General features: G+C 54.9%; 7 protein-coding genes across 7 annotated transcripts; 3 read left to right on the top strand and 4 right to left on the bottom strand.

Moving 5' to 3' along the window:
* Nucleotides 1–272: 272 nt before the first annotated feature.
* Nucleotides 273–1,875, bottom strand: CLUP02_05376 (uncharacterized protein; the record flags this gene model as incomplete). The annotated part of the gene is made up of 9 exons (XM_049284383.1): nucleotides 273–307; nucleotides 408–722; nucleotides 781–885; nucleotides 966–1,089; nucleotides 1,166–1,221; nucleotides 1,367–1,470; nucleotides 1,532–1,583; nucleotides 1,662–1,780; nucleotides 1,844–1,875. The coding sequence occupies 9 exons, from the start codon at nucleotides 1,873–1,875 to the stop codon at nucleotides 273–275; spliced, it is 942 nt and encodes a 313-aa protein (XP_049141526.1).
* Nucleotides 1,876–1,993: 118 nt separating this feature from the next.
* On the top strand, nucleotides 1,994–3,835 carry CLUP02_05375 (iron only hydrogenase large subunit domain-containing protein; the record flags this gene model as incomplete). The annotated part of the gene is made up of 1 exon (XM_049284382.1): nucleotides 1,994–3,835. One exon carries the CDS (start codon nucleotides 1,994–1,996, stop codon nucleotides 3,833–3,835), a length of 1,842 nt encoding a protein of 613 aa, XP_049141525.1.
* Nucleotides 3,836–3,909: 74 nt separating this feature from the next.
* Nucleotides 3,910–5,755, bottom strand: CLUP02_05374 (uncharacterized protein; the record flags this gene model as incomplete). The annotated part of the gene is made up of 5 exons (XM_049284381.1): nucleotides 3,910–4,663; nucleotides 4,810–5,292; nucleotides 5,358–5,397; nucleotides 5,468–5,599; nucleotides 5,659–5,755. The coding sequence occupies 5 exons, from the start codon at nucleotides 5,753–5,755 to the stop codon at nucleotides 3,910–3,912; spliced, it is 1,506 nt and encodes a 501-aa protein (XP_049141524.1).
* A 237-nt stretch (nucleotides 5,756–5,992) lies between these two features.
* On the top strand, nucleotides 5,993–6,443 carry CLUP02_05373 (uncharacterized protein; the record flags this gene model as incomplete). The annotated part of the gene is made up of 2 exons (XM_049284380.1): nucleotides 5,993–6,170; nucleotides 6,322–6,443. 2 exons carry the CDS (start codon nucleotides 5,993–5,995, stop codon nucleotides 6,441–6,443), a joined length of 300 nt encoding a protein of 99 aa, XP_049141523.1.
* Nucleotides 6,444–7,582: 1,139 nt separating this feature from the next.
* On the top strand, nucleotides 7,583–8,260 carry CLUP02_05372 (uncharacterized protein; the record flags this gene model as incomplete). The annotated part of the gene is made up of 1 exon (XM_049284379.1): nucleotides 7,583–8,260. One exon carries the CDS (start codon nucleotides 7,583–7,585, stop codon nucleotides 8,258–8,260), a length of 678 nt encoding a protein of 225 aa, XP_049141522.1.
* Nucleotides 8,261–8,765: 505 nt separating this feature from the next.
* On the bottom strand, nucleotides 8,766–10,306 carry CLUP02_05371 (uncharacterized protein; the record flags this gene model as incomplete). The annotated part of the gene is made up of 6 exons (XM_049284378.1): nucleotides 8,766–8,825; nucleotides 8,979–9,106; nucleotides 9,162–9,363; nucleotides 9,429–9,456; nucleotides 9,515–10,059; nucleotides 10,139–10,306. 6 exons carry the CDS (start codon nucleotides 10,304–10,306, stop codon nucleotides 8,766–8,768), a joined length of 1,131 nt encoding a protein of 376 aa, XP_049141521.1.
* A 54-nt stretch (nucleotides 10,307–10,360) lies between these two features.
* Nucleotides 10,361–13,109, bottom strand: CLUP02_05370 (uncharacterized protein; the record flags this gene model as incomplete). Its single annotated transcript, XM_049284377.1, has 14 exons — nucleotides 10,361–10,592; nucleotides 10,703–10,729; nucleotides 10,792–10,863; nucleotides 10,943–11,118; nucleotides 11,206–11,305; nucleotides 11,365–11,438; nucleotides 11,583–11,634; nucleotides 11,688–12,032; nucleotides 12,103–12,230; nucleotides 12,349–12,356; nucleotides 12,410–12,666; nucleotides 12,756–12,776; nucleotides 12,838–13,000; nucleotides 13,085–13,109. 14 exons carry the CDS (start codon nucleotides 13,107–13,109, stop codon nucleotides 10,361–10,363), a joined length of 1,680 nt encoding a protein of 559 aa, XP_049141520.1.
* Between the last annotated feature and the right edge of the window lie 3,716 nt (nucleotides 13,110–16,825).

Raw genomic sequence — 16,825 nt, 5'->3', positions numbered from 1 at the left:
TCTTTTGGTGCATGACGGGAGTCATGAGGAAGGCGGCCAGGGAAATAGGCGCATGGAGTATATGTACACTAGGGAGAGTGTTTCAATTTGCACTTAAAGAAGCAGCTTATGACTGCTTTTCTCATTGTCATTTCTTTGCCTGTTTAACCTTGCATAAGACTCCGAACATGCCATCTCACAAAGGTATTTGTTGGCAGCGCAAAGTGTGAAGAGTGACTTTTTTCTTGTGTTACCTTAACCACAAGATGACAGTCAAGGCCCATTGGACATAATCAAGGAAAAGCATTATTGCTAATTTGCCACCATTCTGTGTTCACCAGCATTCAGATGGCCGCCAATCCTCTCGATCTACAACAGCTACAATCTTTCTCTCTCTCTTTTCGCTTTTCCGTTTCCACTTTACAAACCCTTCTTCTTGGATCTATACGACTCGGTATTCTTAAAGGGGAACGAGCTCGTGTCCTTGTCGTAACCGTGCTTCTTGCTGCGTCGCGACTTGTCCCCGGCGAACATGAGGCACCACAGCCCCGAGACGGCGAAGATGGCGCTGCCGAGGCAGCCGAGGGCAAAGGCCGTCTGCCCCATTCGGAGCCATCTGCTGTAGCAGTAGAAGCCGGCCGAGGCGTGGTGGACGGAGGAGAGAATGAGAGCTGCGTTTGCGTAGGGGGAGACTGTTCCTGCGGGTGCTGTTTGGGAGGTTAGTTGCGTGAACCGGGAATAGACTAAGAGATTTGGTGTTCGGGCATCAAGGGGACGGAGGGGGGATGACGGGCATCGTACTTAGGTCCTCTGATGCGAGGGGCACTGCTCCTGAGAGGGTCACGACGAGGAGGCCTAGGGTCAGGAGGGCGAAGCCTAGGGAACGGGCGAAGTAGTCTTCTAGAGCTGGAGGTTGTGTTGGTCAGTCAGCCAACTCTTGGGGACTCACACGAGGTGGGTGGGATGGGGGCGACGGAGAGACTTACAGCCTGCGGCGTACTGGTAGTCATCGGGGCGGAGGAGGTTGGTGATGAAGCGCGGCCATATGATGAGCGGGACGGCCTGGGTCGCGAGCCAGCCCAGGTTTCCGAAGCTGAAGGTTGATATCGCCTATTGGTTCATGGTAGGGGCTACATGTCAGCGAGGATTTCTATGAGACGAGCATGGTGGATGGAAGACGGCTTACGTCCATTGGGTGATACGGTGAGCAGTTTTCGACTTCTTTTTTGTATGACGAGTGATCTAGGTGGAATTGAAGAGTTGAAGGCTACGGATGACTGCTGTAAGAGCTTGCGTTGCTGTATTAATGAAGCTTCGTAGAGCGTTGCCTCGCGTGGAATGAGGTGACTTCAAGGTTGAGCTCAGGGAAGAGAGAGCTACGACGAACCGACGTCATTGGACGGGCCCCCGGCACCGCGTCCCTTGCCCGCCATGGCTTCCATAGTCCCGATTACCACTTGACGGCCTGCGTCGGCCAGCTGCAATGCCCCCCTGTAATCCTGTCAGGTCCTCAGGGGCCGATGCCGCGAGGGGCGCCCAGGTCCCTGTCCACTTTTCCCATCCCGCCACTGAGTGGATGCCGATTTCGCAAAGCCTAGGCGCCCCTGCACTGTCAGCAGTGTTGACTCTGCGAAAAAGAAAAAAAAAAACCCCCAGTGGTGGGGGATGGATTTGCAATCAACGATTAATTCCCATCCACCACTCGGTTTGCGCATCTCCGGCCTCGCGGAATACAAGGAGGAACCACAGGTCGTCCACAACCAAGATAGGCTCTCTCCCATCGTTCGTTTTCATACTCGTACTTGGACGAACGGCTTGTGTTCTCGCGTCTCTCTCTCTCACCCCGCTACGTTGCGACTCACACTTCTTATCGCCAACTTCTCTATCGCATCGCATCCGCGCATTGCCCCGCCATCTTCGACATCCCGCCTCCCCCTCCTTTCCCTTCCCACTCTTCCTCCCTCCCTCACCTCCTCTACGCCTCACGACACTCCGACCAGAAAAATCCTCCAAGATGAGCGCAATCCTCTCCGCAGACGACCTGAACGACTTCATAAGTCCAGGCGTAGCCTGCATAAAACCAATCGAAACCCTCCCCTCCGCGCCCCCGCAACCCCCCCTCGACGCCTCCCTCGAACACGAAGTCATCCTCGACGGCCAACCAGGCTCCAGCGCCAACGCCGCAGCGAGCAACGCGCCCCCCGCCGAAATCTCCCTCACGGACTGCCTCGCCTGCTCGGGCTGCGTCACCTCCGCCGAGGCCGTCCTCGTGAGCATGCAATCCCACACCGAGGTCCTCAACACCCTCGACTTCGGCCCGTCCCTCCGCATCGTCGGCCCGGACCCGGCCACGGGCGAGTTCCGCGTCCAGGGGCTCGAGGACGAGAGCAGGATGCTCTTCGTGGCGAGCGTCTCGCCGCAGACGAGGGCGAGCCTGGCTGCCGCTGCGGGGGACGGCACGACGGAGAGGCAGGCGGGGTACATGCTGGACGCGCTCTTCGGCGGCGAGCAAGGTCTCGCCAGCGGGGGAAAGCACGGGAACGGGTTCACGTGGGTGTTGGATACCAACGTTGCGCGCGAGGCGTGTCTCGTTCTCGGGGCGGATGAGGTCCTGGGCGGTGGCAGTAGCCCAGCAGCAGCAGCAGCAGGCGCTTCGCCGTCCCCATCACCGTCGACCCCCGCGACCAAGCCGATTCTCACATCCTCGTGTCCTGGGTGGGTGTGCTACGCCGAAAAGACGCACCCCTACGTCCTCCCGCACCTGTCGCGCGTGAAGTCGCCCCAGGCGCTCGTGGGCACCCTCCTCAAGACGACGCTGAGCAAGAAGCTAGGGATCCCGCCCAGCAGGATCTGGCATCTGGCCGTCATGCCGTGCTTCGACAAGAAGCTCGAGGCTAGTCGCGAGGAGCTGACGGATTCGGTGTGGGGTCCCGACGGGGACGGGAAGCCCGGTAGAGGGGTCCGCGACGTGGACTGCGTTATCACGAGCAAGGAGGTCCTCATGCTGGCCGAGTCAAGGGGTTTCAATTTCTTTAATCTACCGCGGGCTAAGCCATCCGCCGGTGTTCTCCAACGTACGCCGTTCCCGGACGCGAGGTTGGAAAAGTTCCTCTTCCCGCCCCGTGGAGCCCACCGCTCTTCCGTGGCCGCTGGCTCCTCCGGCGGCAACCTCTACTTCACACTCCAGACCGTGGCCTCCAAGCACCCCAACTCCCAAATCCAAGTCATCCGCGGCCGCAACGCCGACGTCGTCGAGTTCGTCGTCGCTTCCGCCACGGGCGACCCCATCTTCAAGGCTGCGCGGTACTACGGCTTCCGCAATATCCAGAACCTGGTCCGCAAGCTGAAGCCGGCGCGGCCGTCCCGTATGCCCGGCGGCAAGGCGTTTGGCGCCGCTAGGAGACCTACAGGGAAGTCTGCCGGGCTCGAGTACGCCTATGTCGAGGTCATGGCCTGCCCCGGCGGCTGCACCAACGGCGGTGGGCAGATCAAGGTGGACGACCCGATCGTCGTGGAGCGCAAGGGTTACGAGAGCAAGCCGGGCCCTCTGGAGCAGAAGGATTTCCTGGCCGAGGTCGACGAGGCCTACTTTTCAGCAGAGGACTCTGACGGCGAGGAGAGCAATGGTATTACTCAAAACGGCGACGGTCTGCAAGTAGCAGACGACGTTGTTGACGGAATTTCGCCTTCTTACATTCGAGATACCCTGGCGCATTGGGCGAATTGCACTGGCATAGACTTGGGTAGACTGGCCCTCACCACGTATCGCGAGGTGGTCAGCGACGTGGGCAAGGACAAGGCCAGCGACACGGAGCGCGTCGTTCAGCTGGCGGGAAAGATTGGTGGAGGCTGGTAGTCTTTTTTTTTTGCTTGTTTCTTCTTTCTCTCTCTGTGAAGGAAAGGAAGAGTCAAATTAGCATAGCAATAATTTCATCCTTCCTTTGTGCCTCGCTTGGCGAAGCCGAATCCACCTCTTCCAGTCCCATCCGGTCCGCGTGGAGCTCGAATGGCCTGCTTGGGCTGGTCCTCGACGTCTCTCGGGGTTGAACGTCCAGAATGCGGGTTGTACGTGTTGTACGTGTTTGGGCTGTCGCCGCCCCCACGCTTGTGCATCCCGAAGCCGCCTCGGGGTGCGTATCCGGGGTCGTAGAGCTCACGACCGCTCTCGGCGCGAACGGCGTCGGATCGACTGCTACCAGGTCGTCGTAGGTCGTCTTGTCGATTCGAGTTCCCTCGATATCCACCACCGCCGCCGCCGCCGCCACGACCACGTCCTCGTCCACGGCCGCGCCCTCCACCTCTTTCGTTCTCGGTACCTCCTCCTCCCCCTCTAGGTGGCGTGACTGTCCCACTCGGGCTCGAAGCGCCAGAGGAAGGGTTCGACTCGCCAAAGATCTTTGCGCGCGCCTCCTCGTACCGCCGCTGCTTCTCCTCGAGCTCACGCTGCTGCTTAGCGCGAATTTCCTCGGGCGTGAGCTGCGGCTTCTTCTCGGCGTGCTGATCGTCGGCGTCATCGTCGGCGAGGGAGAGGTGGGAGAGGAGGCCGGTGACGGGGTCGCGCCGGGCGATTGTTCGGGGCGCGGGTTTTCGGCTCAGGACTTTGACCTGGGGTTTGAAGCCCGTGGCGAGGGGGACTGAGGGTTGGGCTTCAAGGAAGGTCATTGGTGTGGGCGTGGGGGAGTCACTAGTGAAGGTCGAACTTTGTGTTAGCTGCTTGCCTCTTCTTTTTTTTTCCCTATTGACAATTATTGCCATTGGCAGTACAAGGAATAGGGGAAAGAAAAGGCCAAAGTTTGGGCACGTGAAAACACTCCGGGTAAAAAGACATACGCTGATTCCCAAAGCTTTCGATTCTGCTCGGCATGCTGGGCGAGCCGCTCTGCCTTGGTCATCGGTACCTGTGGTTCAGGCTGCACCTCTGTGGGTTGGGCGTCAAGCTTGTCGGCTGCGGACTCCCAGTCATCATCCTCCCAGGCGTCAGGGACGAGAGAAGCGCCGCCCTTCTTGACCATCTTTTCAGCTTCTTGTCGGGTGGTGTTTCCTGAAGCGACCCAAGTTTGTGATAACGTGACCGTGATGGTGGGGGTGGGTGAAGCTTCACTAGGGTGTCGAGGCCTGCCTGCAAAAAGGTGGTGGGCGATCGATCGGTTGAGGAAGCTGAGACCTGAAAGGGAGGAGAGAGGTGTGCTGTGACCGTGACGAGGCGAGCGGTGATCTCGGGCTAATGTGGGAGCATTGGATGGGTGGATAGGATAAAGGTGAACACACAAGAACCAAAAATGGCAGGTTGTCCAAAGGGTGGTGAAGTCGATGCTCACAATGATGTTAAAGGTAGAAGGGGGAAAAAAGGTGGGATGAGATGAGTGAGGTTAACGGACCCCTTGTCGGTTGTGCCTTGGTCAGAGGCGTCCGAGGCGGCTACGGCTTTTCTTTTTTTTTTTTTTTTTTTTTTTAGCTCCCCTCAGCTGAGCCATGGACATGATGTTACTTTGACTTTCGCCTCTATCTGAGCGAAAAACTGTGTACTCCATAAGTATTCTCTCCGGACTTGTGTGGAGGGGCACCCAGGGGTCAGCAGGCGCCTCGGATCTTGGAAACACCCTTGGAATGGTGGGGTTGGCTGGGCCCGGGTGACAGCTGGAGGCAGGCGAGCGATGTCCATCTCACCTCATACCTGACTTACCACTCTATCACTCACTGCGGTGCTTGGGCAGAGCTGTGACGGAATAACCTCAACTTTAGCTTCTTCAACAGGATTTAGCAAAAGGTCCCACATTTCAATACTTCCTTCCTAACTCTCGAGGCCTTTGTTCAATAATCTCCTGAAACCACCTCCGCCGGTTCTTGGCACATCCTCCTACTGCCCAGTCGGGATTCAAGGTGAGTTCACGAGCTACAGCTGAGCGGTGGTACAAACACCCAACCCCAGGATATACATGGGCAAACAGCTCATCACTTTTCAGCAACCCGCGTTTACACAACGTTGAAGGAAATTTATTTAGCAGCAGATACAATGGCAGCAGGTGGCGTAAAGCTTCAGACCCCCAGCTCTGAGGCTGGAGGAAGCATCCGAGACGACCCCAAAGCTTCTTCGGCGGCGGTAGCGGCCGCACCCAGCTGGAACAATAAGAAGTTTAGAGAAGAGTACGAGTCTTTCAAGGCGAAACTTCTCGACCAGAGATTCGACCCCAGTAAGTGAACCTCGTTCGCTTCAATTCCAAACTTCCCCCCCCCCCCCGCTTGTGAGGTGATTTGATGGCACCCACCTTAACGACATGGTTGAAGCAAGTCAAGAGAAAGAGATGAGAGGGCTAAGCTTACAAAAATACTTCCAAAAAACAGAGCATTTCCCGGACCCGTTACTTCCAAGAAGCGGCTCCGATCCCCGAAATAACCCAAAGACGACGCCGGAGGCTGAGCGACGCATCGACAAGATTATCGCCGAGTACAAGGCAAGAAATTAAAGAGTCAAATTTCGCCTAGGTCGCCATTTGATCTATTTTATCAGGTCGGTCAGTTGGTTTAAGGGGAGTGAAGGGGAGGGGCTCAAGATATTCGTTGATCCATGCTCAAAATCTGCAACTGAGGTGGGAAAGAACGAAAGAACAAGAGAGGTATTGAAGGATTTCAACCTCTTTATTGTGTGTTTGAGAGTACGTTGTCTACATCAACTCTTTGTCTAGCTTGTTTGATGCCCGAAATAGAGGGGAGTTTCAACACATTGTTTTTGCGTGAAAGGAGCCGTTCCATTCAACTTGATCTTTCTCCGTTGTCAAAACCCATGAAAACCACGAACCTTGGAAAAACCTAGGAAAAGACAAGGCATGGCAATTGTCTGAATCACAGAGAGGCCGAGTGACTGCTGGAGCCTTGTGGGGCTTTTCGAGTCTTGAGGTGCATACGGAGATAGGTTGGTAGGGTGAGGTAGTCACGCGGACCAGGCAGGTCGGTCATTCACTCTCAACCACCAACCACCCACCCGACCTTATTTCCTCGCCTTGCCTCGCCTCGCCCTCAAAATTGTGACGGAGATGGCTCAGCCCAGCCCAGCAAGGTCAGACCGGGCAAGGCAGTGAATAAAAGCTCCCCTCAACTTCTTCATCTGAAAAGTCCCATTTTGGCCGTGTTAATCAGGCAAATAGCCATCTCCGTTGTTTCGTTCACTCACCTCTTCGGCCACCGCCCATATTCGAGAAACCGCCCTTTTCGTCCTTTGAGCGATCTATAAAGGCGTACTCGGGCCCTGCTATTGTTAGCATCTTTCTCTGGTTCTTCATACATCCTTCATACACTTTCGCGGTTCTGAAGAAGAAACGCAAACATATTGCAACAACAACGAAGACTAGAACAACGACCAGGGCTTCGATAGCAACATCGTTTACAACTCAACTTGATCAAGACTCAAGGCAAACATCCTTCCCCAATCTCAATTTACTCTACTCCCGCCTTCATCGCCTTGCGATTTCCAACCTGGGCATAATAAGTATAAACTTCCGCCTCGGCCTCAAAGTCCAACCAACCAACTTCACCATATCGAAGGGGCCAATCCAGGCCAAAGGGAGCACTTACACTACATCAAACACCTCAACTACAAGACTTCACAATGGCCAACCCCCAAACCCCATCCACCGGTGCCGGCGCCGGCGCCAACATCCTCACACCAAACACCAACGCCTCCAACCTCAAGCCCATCACCAAAGTCAGACTCTTGCCCTCCAAGCCCATCCTCACCCCGCCCACGACAGCAGGCACAACCACCCCGAACCCCGGCACCAAGCCAAAGGCAATCAAGCTCAAGCTCAAGGCCTCGTCGTCCTCGTCTCCAGCCTCCGCCGCCAGCCGCCGCCGGAAACTCCACCGCCACCAAGACGTCGCGGGCTCCCGTCAGTCTCCCGAGCCCAGGACCCCGGTACACCCAGCCGCAGCGGGGAGCCCATCGACGACAGACACGGAGTCGACAGAGTCAACGGTCTCGGAGACGCCCACCCCAGAGGCGCCGGCAACGGCACCAGTCAGAACATACGCCCCGAGATTCGCATCCCTCTACGCCACCGCCGCCCGCGTCGACCACTGGCTCAACCAGCAAGTCGCGCTCCACGCGGCCCGCGTATCCCCCTTCTCCGCCTTCTCTGCGGCGGCGGCGGCGAACGCCGACCCCAAGCTGAAGCCGAGGATCCTCATCTCGACGCGGAATCTCACGTGGATGGAAGCGAGTAACGGCGTCTGGGTGAAAGTCCCGCTTGCGAGTTGGAAGGAGAAGCAGATGAGGCCTATTACCTAGGTTGTGTTGTGACCGAATCGTGGTGGTGAGTGAGTATGCGAAATATACATGCACACTTGCACAGCCAACGGCGCGCAGAGGAATAGAGAGAGAGAGAGAGCAGAGAAGAGCATCGTACATATGGGCACCGATGTATACTGCCCACCGGGGACAAAAGAGTTCCCACTTACGACTTACGAACTTGATTCCAAGCATCAGATCGAGCGTTCGTTTAGAGAGATACCCATTCTCCGCCGTTGCATTATGTTAGATACGGGAGAAGAAAAAGGGGCACGAGGAACAATGTCTTGTTTATCGGAAGCATACGGTATACCCAAAGGCGTTACGGCATTAGAAGGGACTTCAGAACAGGATCCCACATGAAGAGAATCCTGGAGATTTCTCATGGGGGGAGAGAAGCTGTCCCTTCGTTCAGAGAGGTTTCTTCTCTAACTCCTATACCGATAATTGCTAGGTCAGCGGTATATCTGTTGGGGATATGAACAGGAAAGAGACTGGGGCACGATTAGAAATTCTCTCGCGAGACCGTGAGAGGGTACATCATAGATGGTAGATGCTTAGGCAACTACGAAGATAATGAGAATGCGAGACTGTTGGTTTCTAAAGCCCCGGTTTATAAGAGTGGCCTTGTACCGTATCGTGTGATTTCCCTTGAAAGCCTCATCCCGTTAAGATCGATCTTTTGCGCCTGTAGAGCCGGAAAAAAAAACCACCACACAAGAGTGACCTTGAGTTGAATGTACGATCTGGCATCTCGATGATGTATATGAGGATACCTTTTCAGCAGAGTGGTGTGCCATGCTCGAATGATGCATGACTTGATGTGACTGGATGTAACTGCTGAACCTACTGTGGTGGTAGTAGAGCAACCAGAGAAATCGATTGTGCCGAGTCATCTCACTGGAGTCCATCACAATCGACCAGATGCCAAGAAAGCGGCTCAGAAGCGGCAGGCTTGTGGCTCGTCCCAGCCTGGAGCCGCCGTTGACCGCCCAGAGCATATCGGTATTACCATTGGAATAAAGGTGGGACATATCGAAACTGTATCGATCCAAACCTTGTACTCGGCTCTCGTTTTCTCCTTCTCCCACTCTCAGATTGATCTAGATCGTCCGGCTTTGGCACATGGCAATCCGGAAAAAAGGCATCGACCCCTCATCGGCAGAACACGGAGAGCATTGACGTCGAGCTTGCATCTTTACGCATGAAGCTCCCCCCCAACGGCACGAGAGGGTCCGTCAAACCTAAGTTCACTTAACCTGTAGAACAAAAAAAGCATCGTAGATCTGTTCGAAGCCGACGGAATCTTGCTTGACTTGCCAAGAACGTAGACCATTGCAAGCTGATGCCGAATGGCGAGTCTCGCAAAGTCGAAGAGTGTTCTCATGCACGAAGGGTCGTACAAAGAAGCACGTAGGTTCATCGGCATGTGGGTTCCGAGATGAGGGGGGAATGTCAGTCAATGAGGAACTCGGGCCACAGCTTGGACGAAACCTTTTACTTTGCTGGGTTGACAAACCGGGATGGGCGAGGTGCAGATCCGGCGGGTCGGGTCGAGTGTCTCTTCGGACGAGTCTAGGTAGGTATCGCTCAGGACGTTGTGTGGTTGCGAAACGTTGGTGAAAGACGCGCGGTCGCGCGGTAGAAGAGACTTGAAGGTGAGTTTGGGTGTACAGCAGTACGGAGAGGAGATCAGACATGTTCGTCGGTCGTGCCTGGCACTGGCCAATGTACTTGTGACTCCTACATAGGTTGAGCAATTCTTGTTGGGAACATGTCGACCTTTTCTCCGTAGATGGCTATCAGACGTGACATTCTGTGCCGGGGAACCGTTACCTTATTAGCCAACTTCCCATCAAATGCTCAGGCATGCGCTACTTTTTTTCGGTCAAGCATGCTCGTGTTGCCGCCGGTTCTTGTATAGCGGTTAGGGAACACCGTGGCAGCGATGCAAGACATGAGGTTGGTCTTGTAGCGGTTGCATGGCGTGGCAATGAAGCGAAGCGAGCCTAACGACTCGTTGACCAAAAGCCGCAAACCCGCCATGTCTCGAACGCTGGGCAACGTCGGATCAGACGGGTGCAAAGTTGGACGCCCACGTCAAGGAGGGAGGACGAAAAAGAGGCAATTGACGTAGTGGAGTCGACCGGTTTGTGTAATGTAGCGGCGGGACGGCTTCTCCACCGGAGTTGAACGGCGGGGAAGATTGACGGTTGTCGTTAGACGTCCATCATCTTGTACCAAGCGTGGGGGAATGTCGGGGTTAAAGTCTCGACATGATACTGAGGTGCTGCCAACTAAATTGTGGCGCAGGAATCCCGCATAATAGTCACTTGAGATGTGAAGCAGGATTCAGAGGACATCCCGCGACGTCAGCGCATGGTTGCAGTGAGCGGTGCTCCGGTACCGATACATTGTTCTTGGTTGACAGGTATAGAGGACCATGTTATGCCCTGCCAGGCTGCCAGGCTAAGCGGAATTGCGAGTCGTCGCCACGAAGCCGGTCCCTCCAAGACAAGGCCTAGGAGTACGCTTGGAATTGACCGATAGTTGAAGACATGTCGGTGTGGTAAGACGGATACATCAGGTGAATGATTGACTGACTAGCTTAGTGTGGATGTCAGGAGGGAAGAGCAAAGTAGAAAGTGTTCGCCATTATGACGATTGTATGCGCTTGGTTACCTCGAATACCGCAACAGCTGATGATGTCCTGTCTTTAGGCAAGTCGGCATAGCTTGCAAACGGGGCTCCCCATTGGAGTACTGTAAGTCTTGCCCCTTGTCTGCTATGCCATGAATGTTCCCCATCGAGAGAAACTGTCTTGGTTCATTATTGATGAAGCTGAGCCCATCAGCACACTAAGAGAAGCAATGGCCTACACTGGCATGCCGGTCAGCGCTTACACAGGAGTCACTGGCAACTCATCGGTCAATAGGCTATCTGACCGCCGCATTGCCACGAAGGTTATCTTGTGCCAAATACCACCCCATAGTGGACGGTAGAAATTTCAGTTTTAGCGAGAGATGTGGGAGCTGTGAAGGCGAACTTGAGCAATGGACCGGGGGTTCTATGCCCTGTATTGTGGTATAGCGTCAAAAGCTGACATTATGGAAGCCTGAAGACAGTGGCGGATATCATGAAGGCTGAAGCTGCGATTGTCCCGAGAGATGATCCAGGTCTGGGTCATGTCTTATTCCGCTAGTGCATGTATTCGAGTTGTTGCAGATGGAGGAGCGTTAAAGGCGATGGAAGCTGTTGAGTGGTTGTGGGCAGGCCGAAGCAGAGCCCCCTTCTTGGCTCGGCGAGGTAATTAATGGATCACAACTGAGGTGCAGGTATCGCCGTGGGAGGTGAATCGATAAGTGATAAGAAAACTAGGTCGTTGGTGTGGTGTTTGGGGGTCATTTGTCCGTGTTGGTGGCTGTACATTCCAGTCGCGTGGATGGGGACAAGTATCCGTAGAGAGGGCGAGACCACGAGATAGTTTAGGTATCCGTACTTTGGCATGGTGTTCTGTTGCAGCCAATGCTTCGCTGGAAGAGGCGATGTGGAGTTGGTTCGTCGAGACTTGATTGACTCATCCACCTTGTCAATCGCATCGTCCGTCAAGCCCACCCACCAGCGCACCCACCCTGGCGGTTCGCTGCGCGGGTTGCCCTTGTCGAATGGAGGAGCATGGCCCGCCGGCGGGTCGACGTTTTGGTTTCCCGAGGAGGATCCCTTGGGTCGGCGGTCTCGGAGGGAAGCCGGCGAAGCCCCCCACAGGTCTGCGCTAGGTCCCGCCCAAGAGATCCATGGCCAAAGTCTTTAGCGTAGTAATGCGGCGCTTTCCTCTCAATGACCTGTGTCGCTCAGCTCGGAGATGATGTTTAATATTGGTATCTAGATAGCCTGGTAAGTCTGCTCCGGTTGGCAGTTGGTTCAAGGCGCGAGAGGCGCTGGTCATTCCTCTCTGGATCTTGGGTCTGTTCTAGAAGGTCGTCTGGAACAATGCTCCCCTGTAATGGAGCAAGCCTAGCCGAAGTGTGGCGCGATGGCACCCTAAGTATAACTTGGAAGGCATGGCGTTTCTTTCTGGAATGACTTACCAAGTCAGCTTTTGAGGATGAAGATGAATCAGACACCTCGAGGTTTTACCTCAAGGTCAACTGAGGAAGATATCAAAGCGTGTCTCATGGTTGCTTCTGGCGGAGGGCACCGAAAAACAGGCGAGGATGACTACTGCAGTCGAGTACGTACAATAAGGCGAGGTAGAAGGAGAAGCGAATCCAAAAAGGGAATCCATGAAAGAGTAGGTACAGGTGCAAGTGGAAGCGGATGCAAAAGGCAAGAGGTACATGCGAGTTGGGAGGTGCACCTGCTGCATCTGCTCTGCACCTGCACCTGCGCCTGCATTGACTTCGGGGCTGTAAGTTGTAACATATACATGTCGATGAGATGCAGCGCGAGATATCTTCCGTCGACAGTATGTGAGCATGTACCAGGGCAGTCTCACCAGGGAAAATACCAGATACCTCTAGATGCAGTCATCCAGCCAGTCGCATTGTGATTATTCCCGGGGCGCAAATTGGATGCACAGAGCGCGGTAAGCACAGGCGGATTGGCCGTTGATTTGTGGAATGCTGTGGAGGCAATCCAGAACACTTTGAAAAGTCTCAAACTCCCCAAAACGGCATTCCGAGCTCTGTACGGAGTGGCCGTACTTTGTAGTCTGTCTCTTGAACTTTTTCTTCGTACCTACTAATGTACGTGAGCACACACACGCACACACATACATGGTGGCGGTATCTGATTGTCTTGGTGTCTTGGTTCTGCCTCACTTACTCTCTTCTCCAGCCTTCTCCCACATCTACTCGGTAAGGTAGGTATTGTAAAAGCATGTAGATGCTACCGTTGATTAAGATAGATACCTACCCTTCTGACTGTATGTGGGGTTATCTTTTGGCCGGCGGGCTAATACCGTACCTTTGCCTTGCACCTGCATCGCACCTTCCACCGGCACCTTAGATTGTGACTATTCTCCCTGACATCGTCGACCGTACATGTGAGAGATGGATCGGTGTTCCCGGCCTCTTTGCTCGAACTCTACCTTACTCCGTACCTTAGACCTGGAACTCAAGGTAGAAAGGGCAGGGCTTTCCCTTATAACAACTCTCGTCACCATTGGGAATGATATCCAGGTGGCTGGCTACCTTATCCATCGAGTACCGAGTAAGGTAGGACGCAGCCTCTGTGACAGGCACCTTCCTTCCACACAAAGACCCCACTTTCGAAGAGAAAGAGCAGGCTTTGGTTCTTGGGCCTGGGCTGCCGCTTTCCTCCCACGCCTCTTACCTCACTCCGCCTCACCACCTCCTCTTCCTCGCCTGTAACCTGCCATTCGCAGAGTTCCGACTCCCACGCTCATGCTTATGCTCACATCCTCTGTACCTCACCTCACCTCATCTCACCGATCCGACGACTACCTTGGGTACTCACTCAGGTCAGCTTTATTATTTACCCCACGAAATACTCGGGGCGCCTCACTGGCCAACTTCCCACCTCACCTCACCTCAAAGGTCAACTCTCCAACGCTTGACCTCATTTCGACTCGTCCGTCTCCACCCTTGAAGGCTCGAACCCAATTTTTCCAGGTTCCCAGAATCGGGTCGTTTTCTCCCCTCACGAACCGGAATCCTCGACGGAGTAGTATCCTCCAGAGTTGAGAACTACAGTACATACATTCTGCCATAGTACGGGTGCCACTTCACGATCCGCCCCTCTGGCCAGCCTCTGGCTTTCACTGGATGCTGTCATCGCCAGCATCACGGACTCCCTGGCTTCCAATCGGGCCTTAGCTTGGATAACCTCAGTCCATTCGACACTGGGCTGCTACCCTTACGCTGTCACTGTTGACCCACTTTCACACCTCACGATACCCAAGCACCCAAGGTACCTACCTACACCAACCTTACCTTACAAGAGTACCGACCAGTGGTCCGTACCCAACGGGAGACACCTCACTGCTCGCAGCCGCTCTGTCCTCCTGAGTCCCATCCGGCCTGGTATTGAACCTTTCCTTTTCCCCTCCACCGGTGACTGACTGGAAGGACGCAACTCAGTTCAGCTTGCACGGCGTGCCTCTATTCGCCTCCACAGTTGGCCAGTCGGCGTTGTGTACCTGACAGTGGACACCAACCTGGAAAGGTACCTACAAAAAAGAAGGACGGCAAAAAAGGCAGGAAGCAACAAACCTCGAGTCTCAACTGGACCCAGTCACGCCTTCCCCTCTCGTGGCTCCTGTCCGCCCCCCTCCCTACCTCCTCCACCCTGCCGCCTCCACTCCCACGCACACAACCTGAAGGCAACCCGATCTCATAGCGTGGTCCGGCTCTCTCTCACTCTCCATCCCACTTTCACACTCTCTCAACTTCTCAACCCCCTCCAGCGAAAGAGAGCGAGAGAAAAAAAAAAATCCAAGTCTCCAATTTCACCTCCGAAAAATCACATCACCCGCAACCGAAACCGCAACCGCAACGCCAGCCGCATCTTACTCGCCGCCGCTTCCTCTCACGAACCAAACTCACAACTCTCACACCGCATTCTCACTCACTCACACACACACACACTCTCTCTCTCTCTCGCACGCACACACCTGCGCGAGACCTCACCCCCATCTGCCGCTCGTCTCTCGCGCCCACCAATCTCTCGGCATCGCGGTCATATCACGGGCCTGTTTTGACGTCAACCAAGGATTCAGGCCTCTGCCTCGACTAGGCCTTCACCTTCACCGTCCGTCACACAAAGACGCCAGCCAGCAACCATGTCCGGCTCCGAGGGTGCACATGCAAACACAAACACAGGCGGCTTCGACCTGTTGAAGCGAGCGACACAGGCCATGATGATGTCAGGCTCGACTTCTAGGTATGTGCAATTTTTCGTTGTGCCTCTCTGCCGTGCTCTACACCCTTTGCATCCTCTTTGCCCACTACCTTTTGCTCCTATTCGGACCCCTTTTTGCACCCATTTCATGTTGTCTCCATGCCCCTTGAATCCTGCACCGGCCAGTTGGTTGAACTGCTTCACCGCGTGCTCGGTCGAAGCTGTGGCGCTAGCTTGCTTGCTTGGTTGCTCGCTCACTCTGTTCGGCTTGCGTTGTGACGCCTTTCCAATTCGCTTGTTATCCGTCCTTTATTTCCCTTTACACATGGGACTTTACCCCGGCCTGCCTGCCTCTCGCCTGGTTGCTTCTTCAAAGCTGGAGTTGCGTAACCATGGAAAGTACCGTTTCCTGTCTCCGTCACTCGCTAGCTAGGCTTGGTGGGTGTTCGAGACCCTAGGTATCTCCTCATATGTCATCGACGCTTTTCACTACCTGTCACCACCCCGTCACATTACCTTGTTGTTCCCATATGTGCCCCCGATCTTCCCCACGGCGCGCATTGGACCCTGGAAGGAGCCTCTCTTCTTGAAGGTTGCCCGTTCCATGCGGCATGTCATCGTCGGACATAGACACATACTACCCAAAAGCGTGGCGATGGAGGGGTGGCTGGCGAACGAGGGGCCTTTCCTGTCGCCTGTTCACTTCCTGCACCCGATGGGTTTCTGTCAGGACGTTCCTCATTTGGCTAGTGCCAGAGGCCGATGCCGTCAACGGCCCTTTCAGCCTACCGCTGAGGGACCCCAGACGATCCCGGACGAGTGTCCGAGGCTGCAAACAACTGAGCCCATTCCCATTCTCGCTCTATCCTAACATGGTCTAAGAGCTTGCTCACTTGACTGGTCCCCCCCCCCCCCGCAGCACACGTTCGCTTCGTGTAGGCGCCGGTGGCAGGCATACCTGAAGCTGACATTTGCTCCGTGGACCATGTCGCGAGTGAGGGCGATATACGACGCATCAGTCCAAAGTCCTGTTACACCCCCCATCCAGCACTCGCTTGCACATGCAAATCACCGCGTACCCCTCGTCCCATCCCTTCCCCTACCCATGTTCACCTACCTACCTTACCCGAACCCTTCGTTCGGTCGCCAATGCGGTGACAAGAACTAGAAGATGGCAAATAGAGGTGTAGGGACGCGGGGGCGGCCATGGCCAGGACGCCAGAGCCAGTCCAAGAGCCAATGCTGCAAGAGGCTTATCAAAGTTGAGAAGCCTGACTCGTCCAACAATGGTCCAACGACCAAAGTAGGAATAACCAGTCATTCTTGCTCTAGTCAAGTCAGCATTGAAGCTCTCCCTGCACCTCGCGTCGTCTGAATGGTTTCCCCTCTTCCTCTTTCCCCTCCGCCCGCCCAGTGTCCTTGCCCCGCCATTGCATTTACTAAAAACCTCCGATCCAAGGCCTTGACTAGTGTTCGAGGACCTATGAAGACGGGGCGTCTTCGGAACAAAAAAGTCCACTTTACTCATGTTTTCTATTTGACGGCTCTTCCCTTTTGGCCCTTTGCATCGTCCCCCCTCGAACTGCACTACCTACCTACCCGGCTAGCTATTGCGACGGCATCCTTGCTTCCACCCCCAAGCCCAATAGAGGACGAAGAGAAGAGAGAAAAAAATTTACCCGTTCTTTTCCGCCAGAGGCACAC

This window comes from Colletotrichum lupini, chromosome 3 (genome assembly GCF_023278565.1).
Source record: "Colletotrichum lupini chromosome 3, complete sequence".
Taxonomy (NCBI): domain Eukaryota; kingdom Fungi; phylum Ascomycota; class Sordariomycetes; order Glomerellales; family Glomerellaceae; genus Colletotrichum; species Colletotrichum lupini.
Note: the sequence above shows the minus strand (reverse complement) of the source record. Positions and strands in the feature narration are given on the sequence as shown.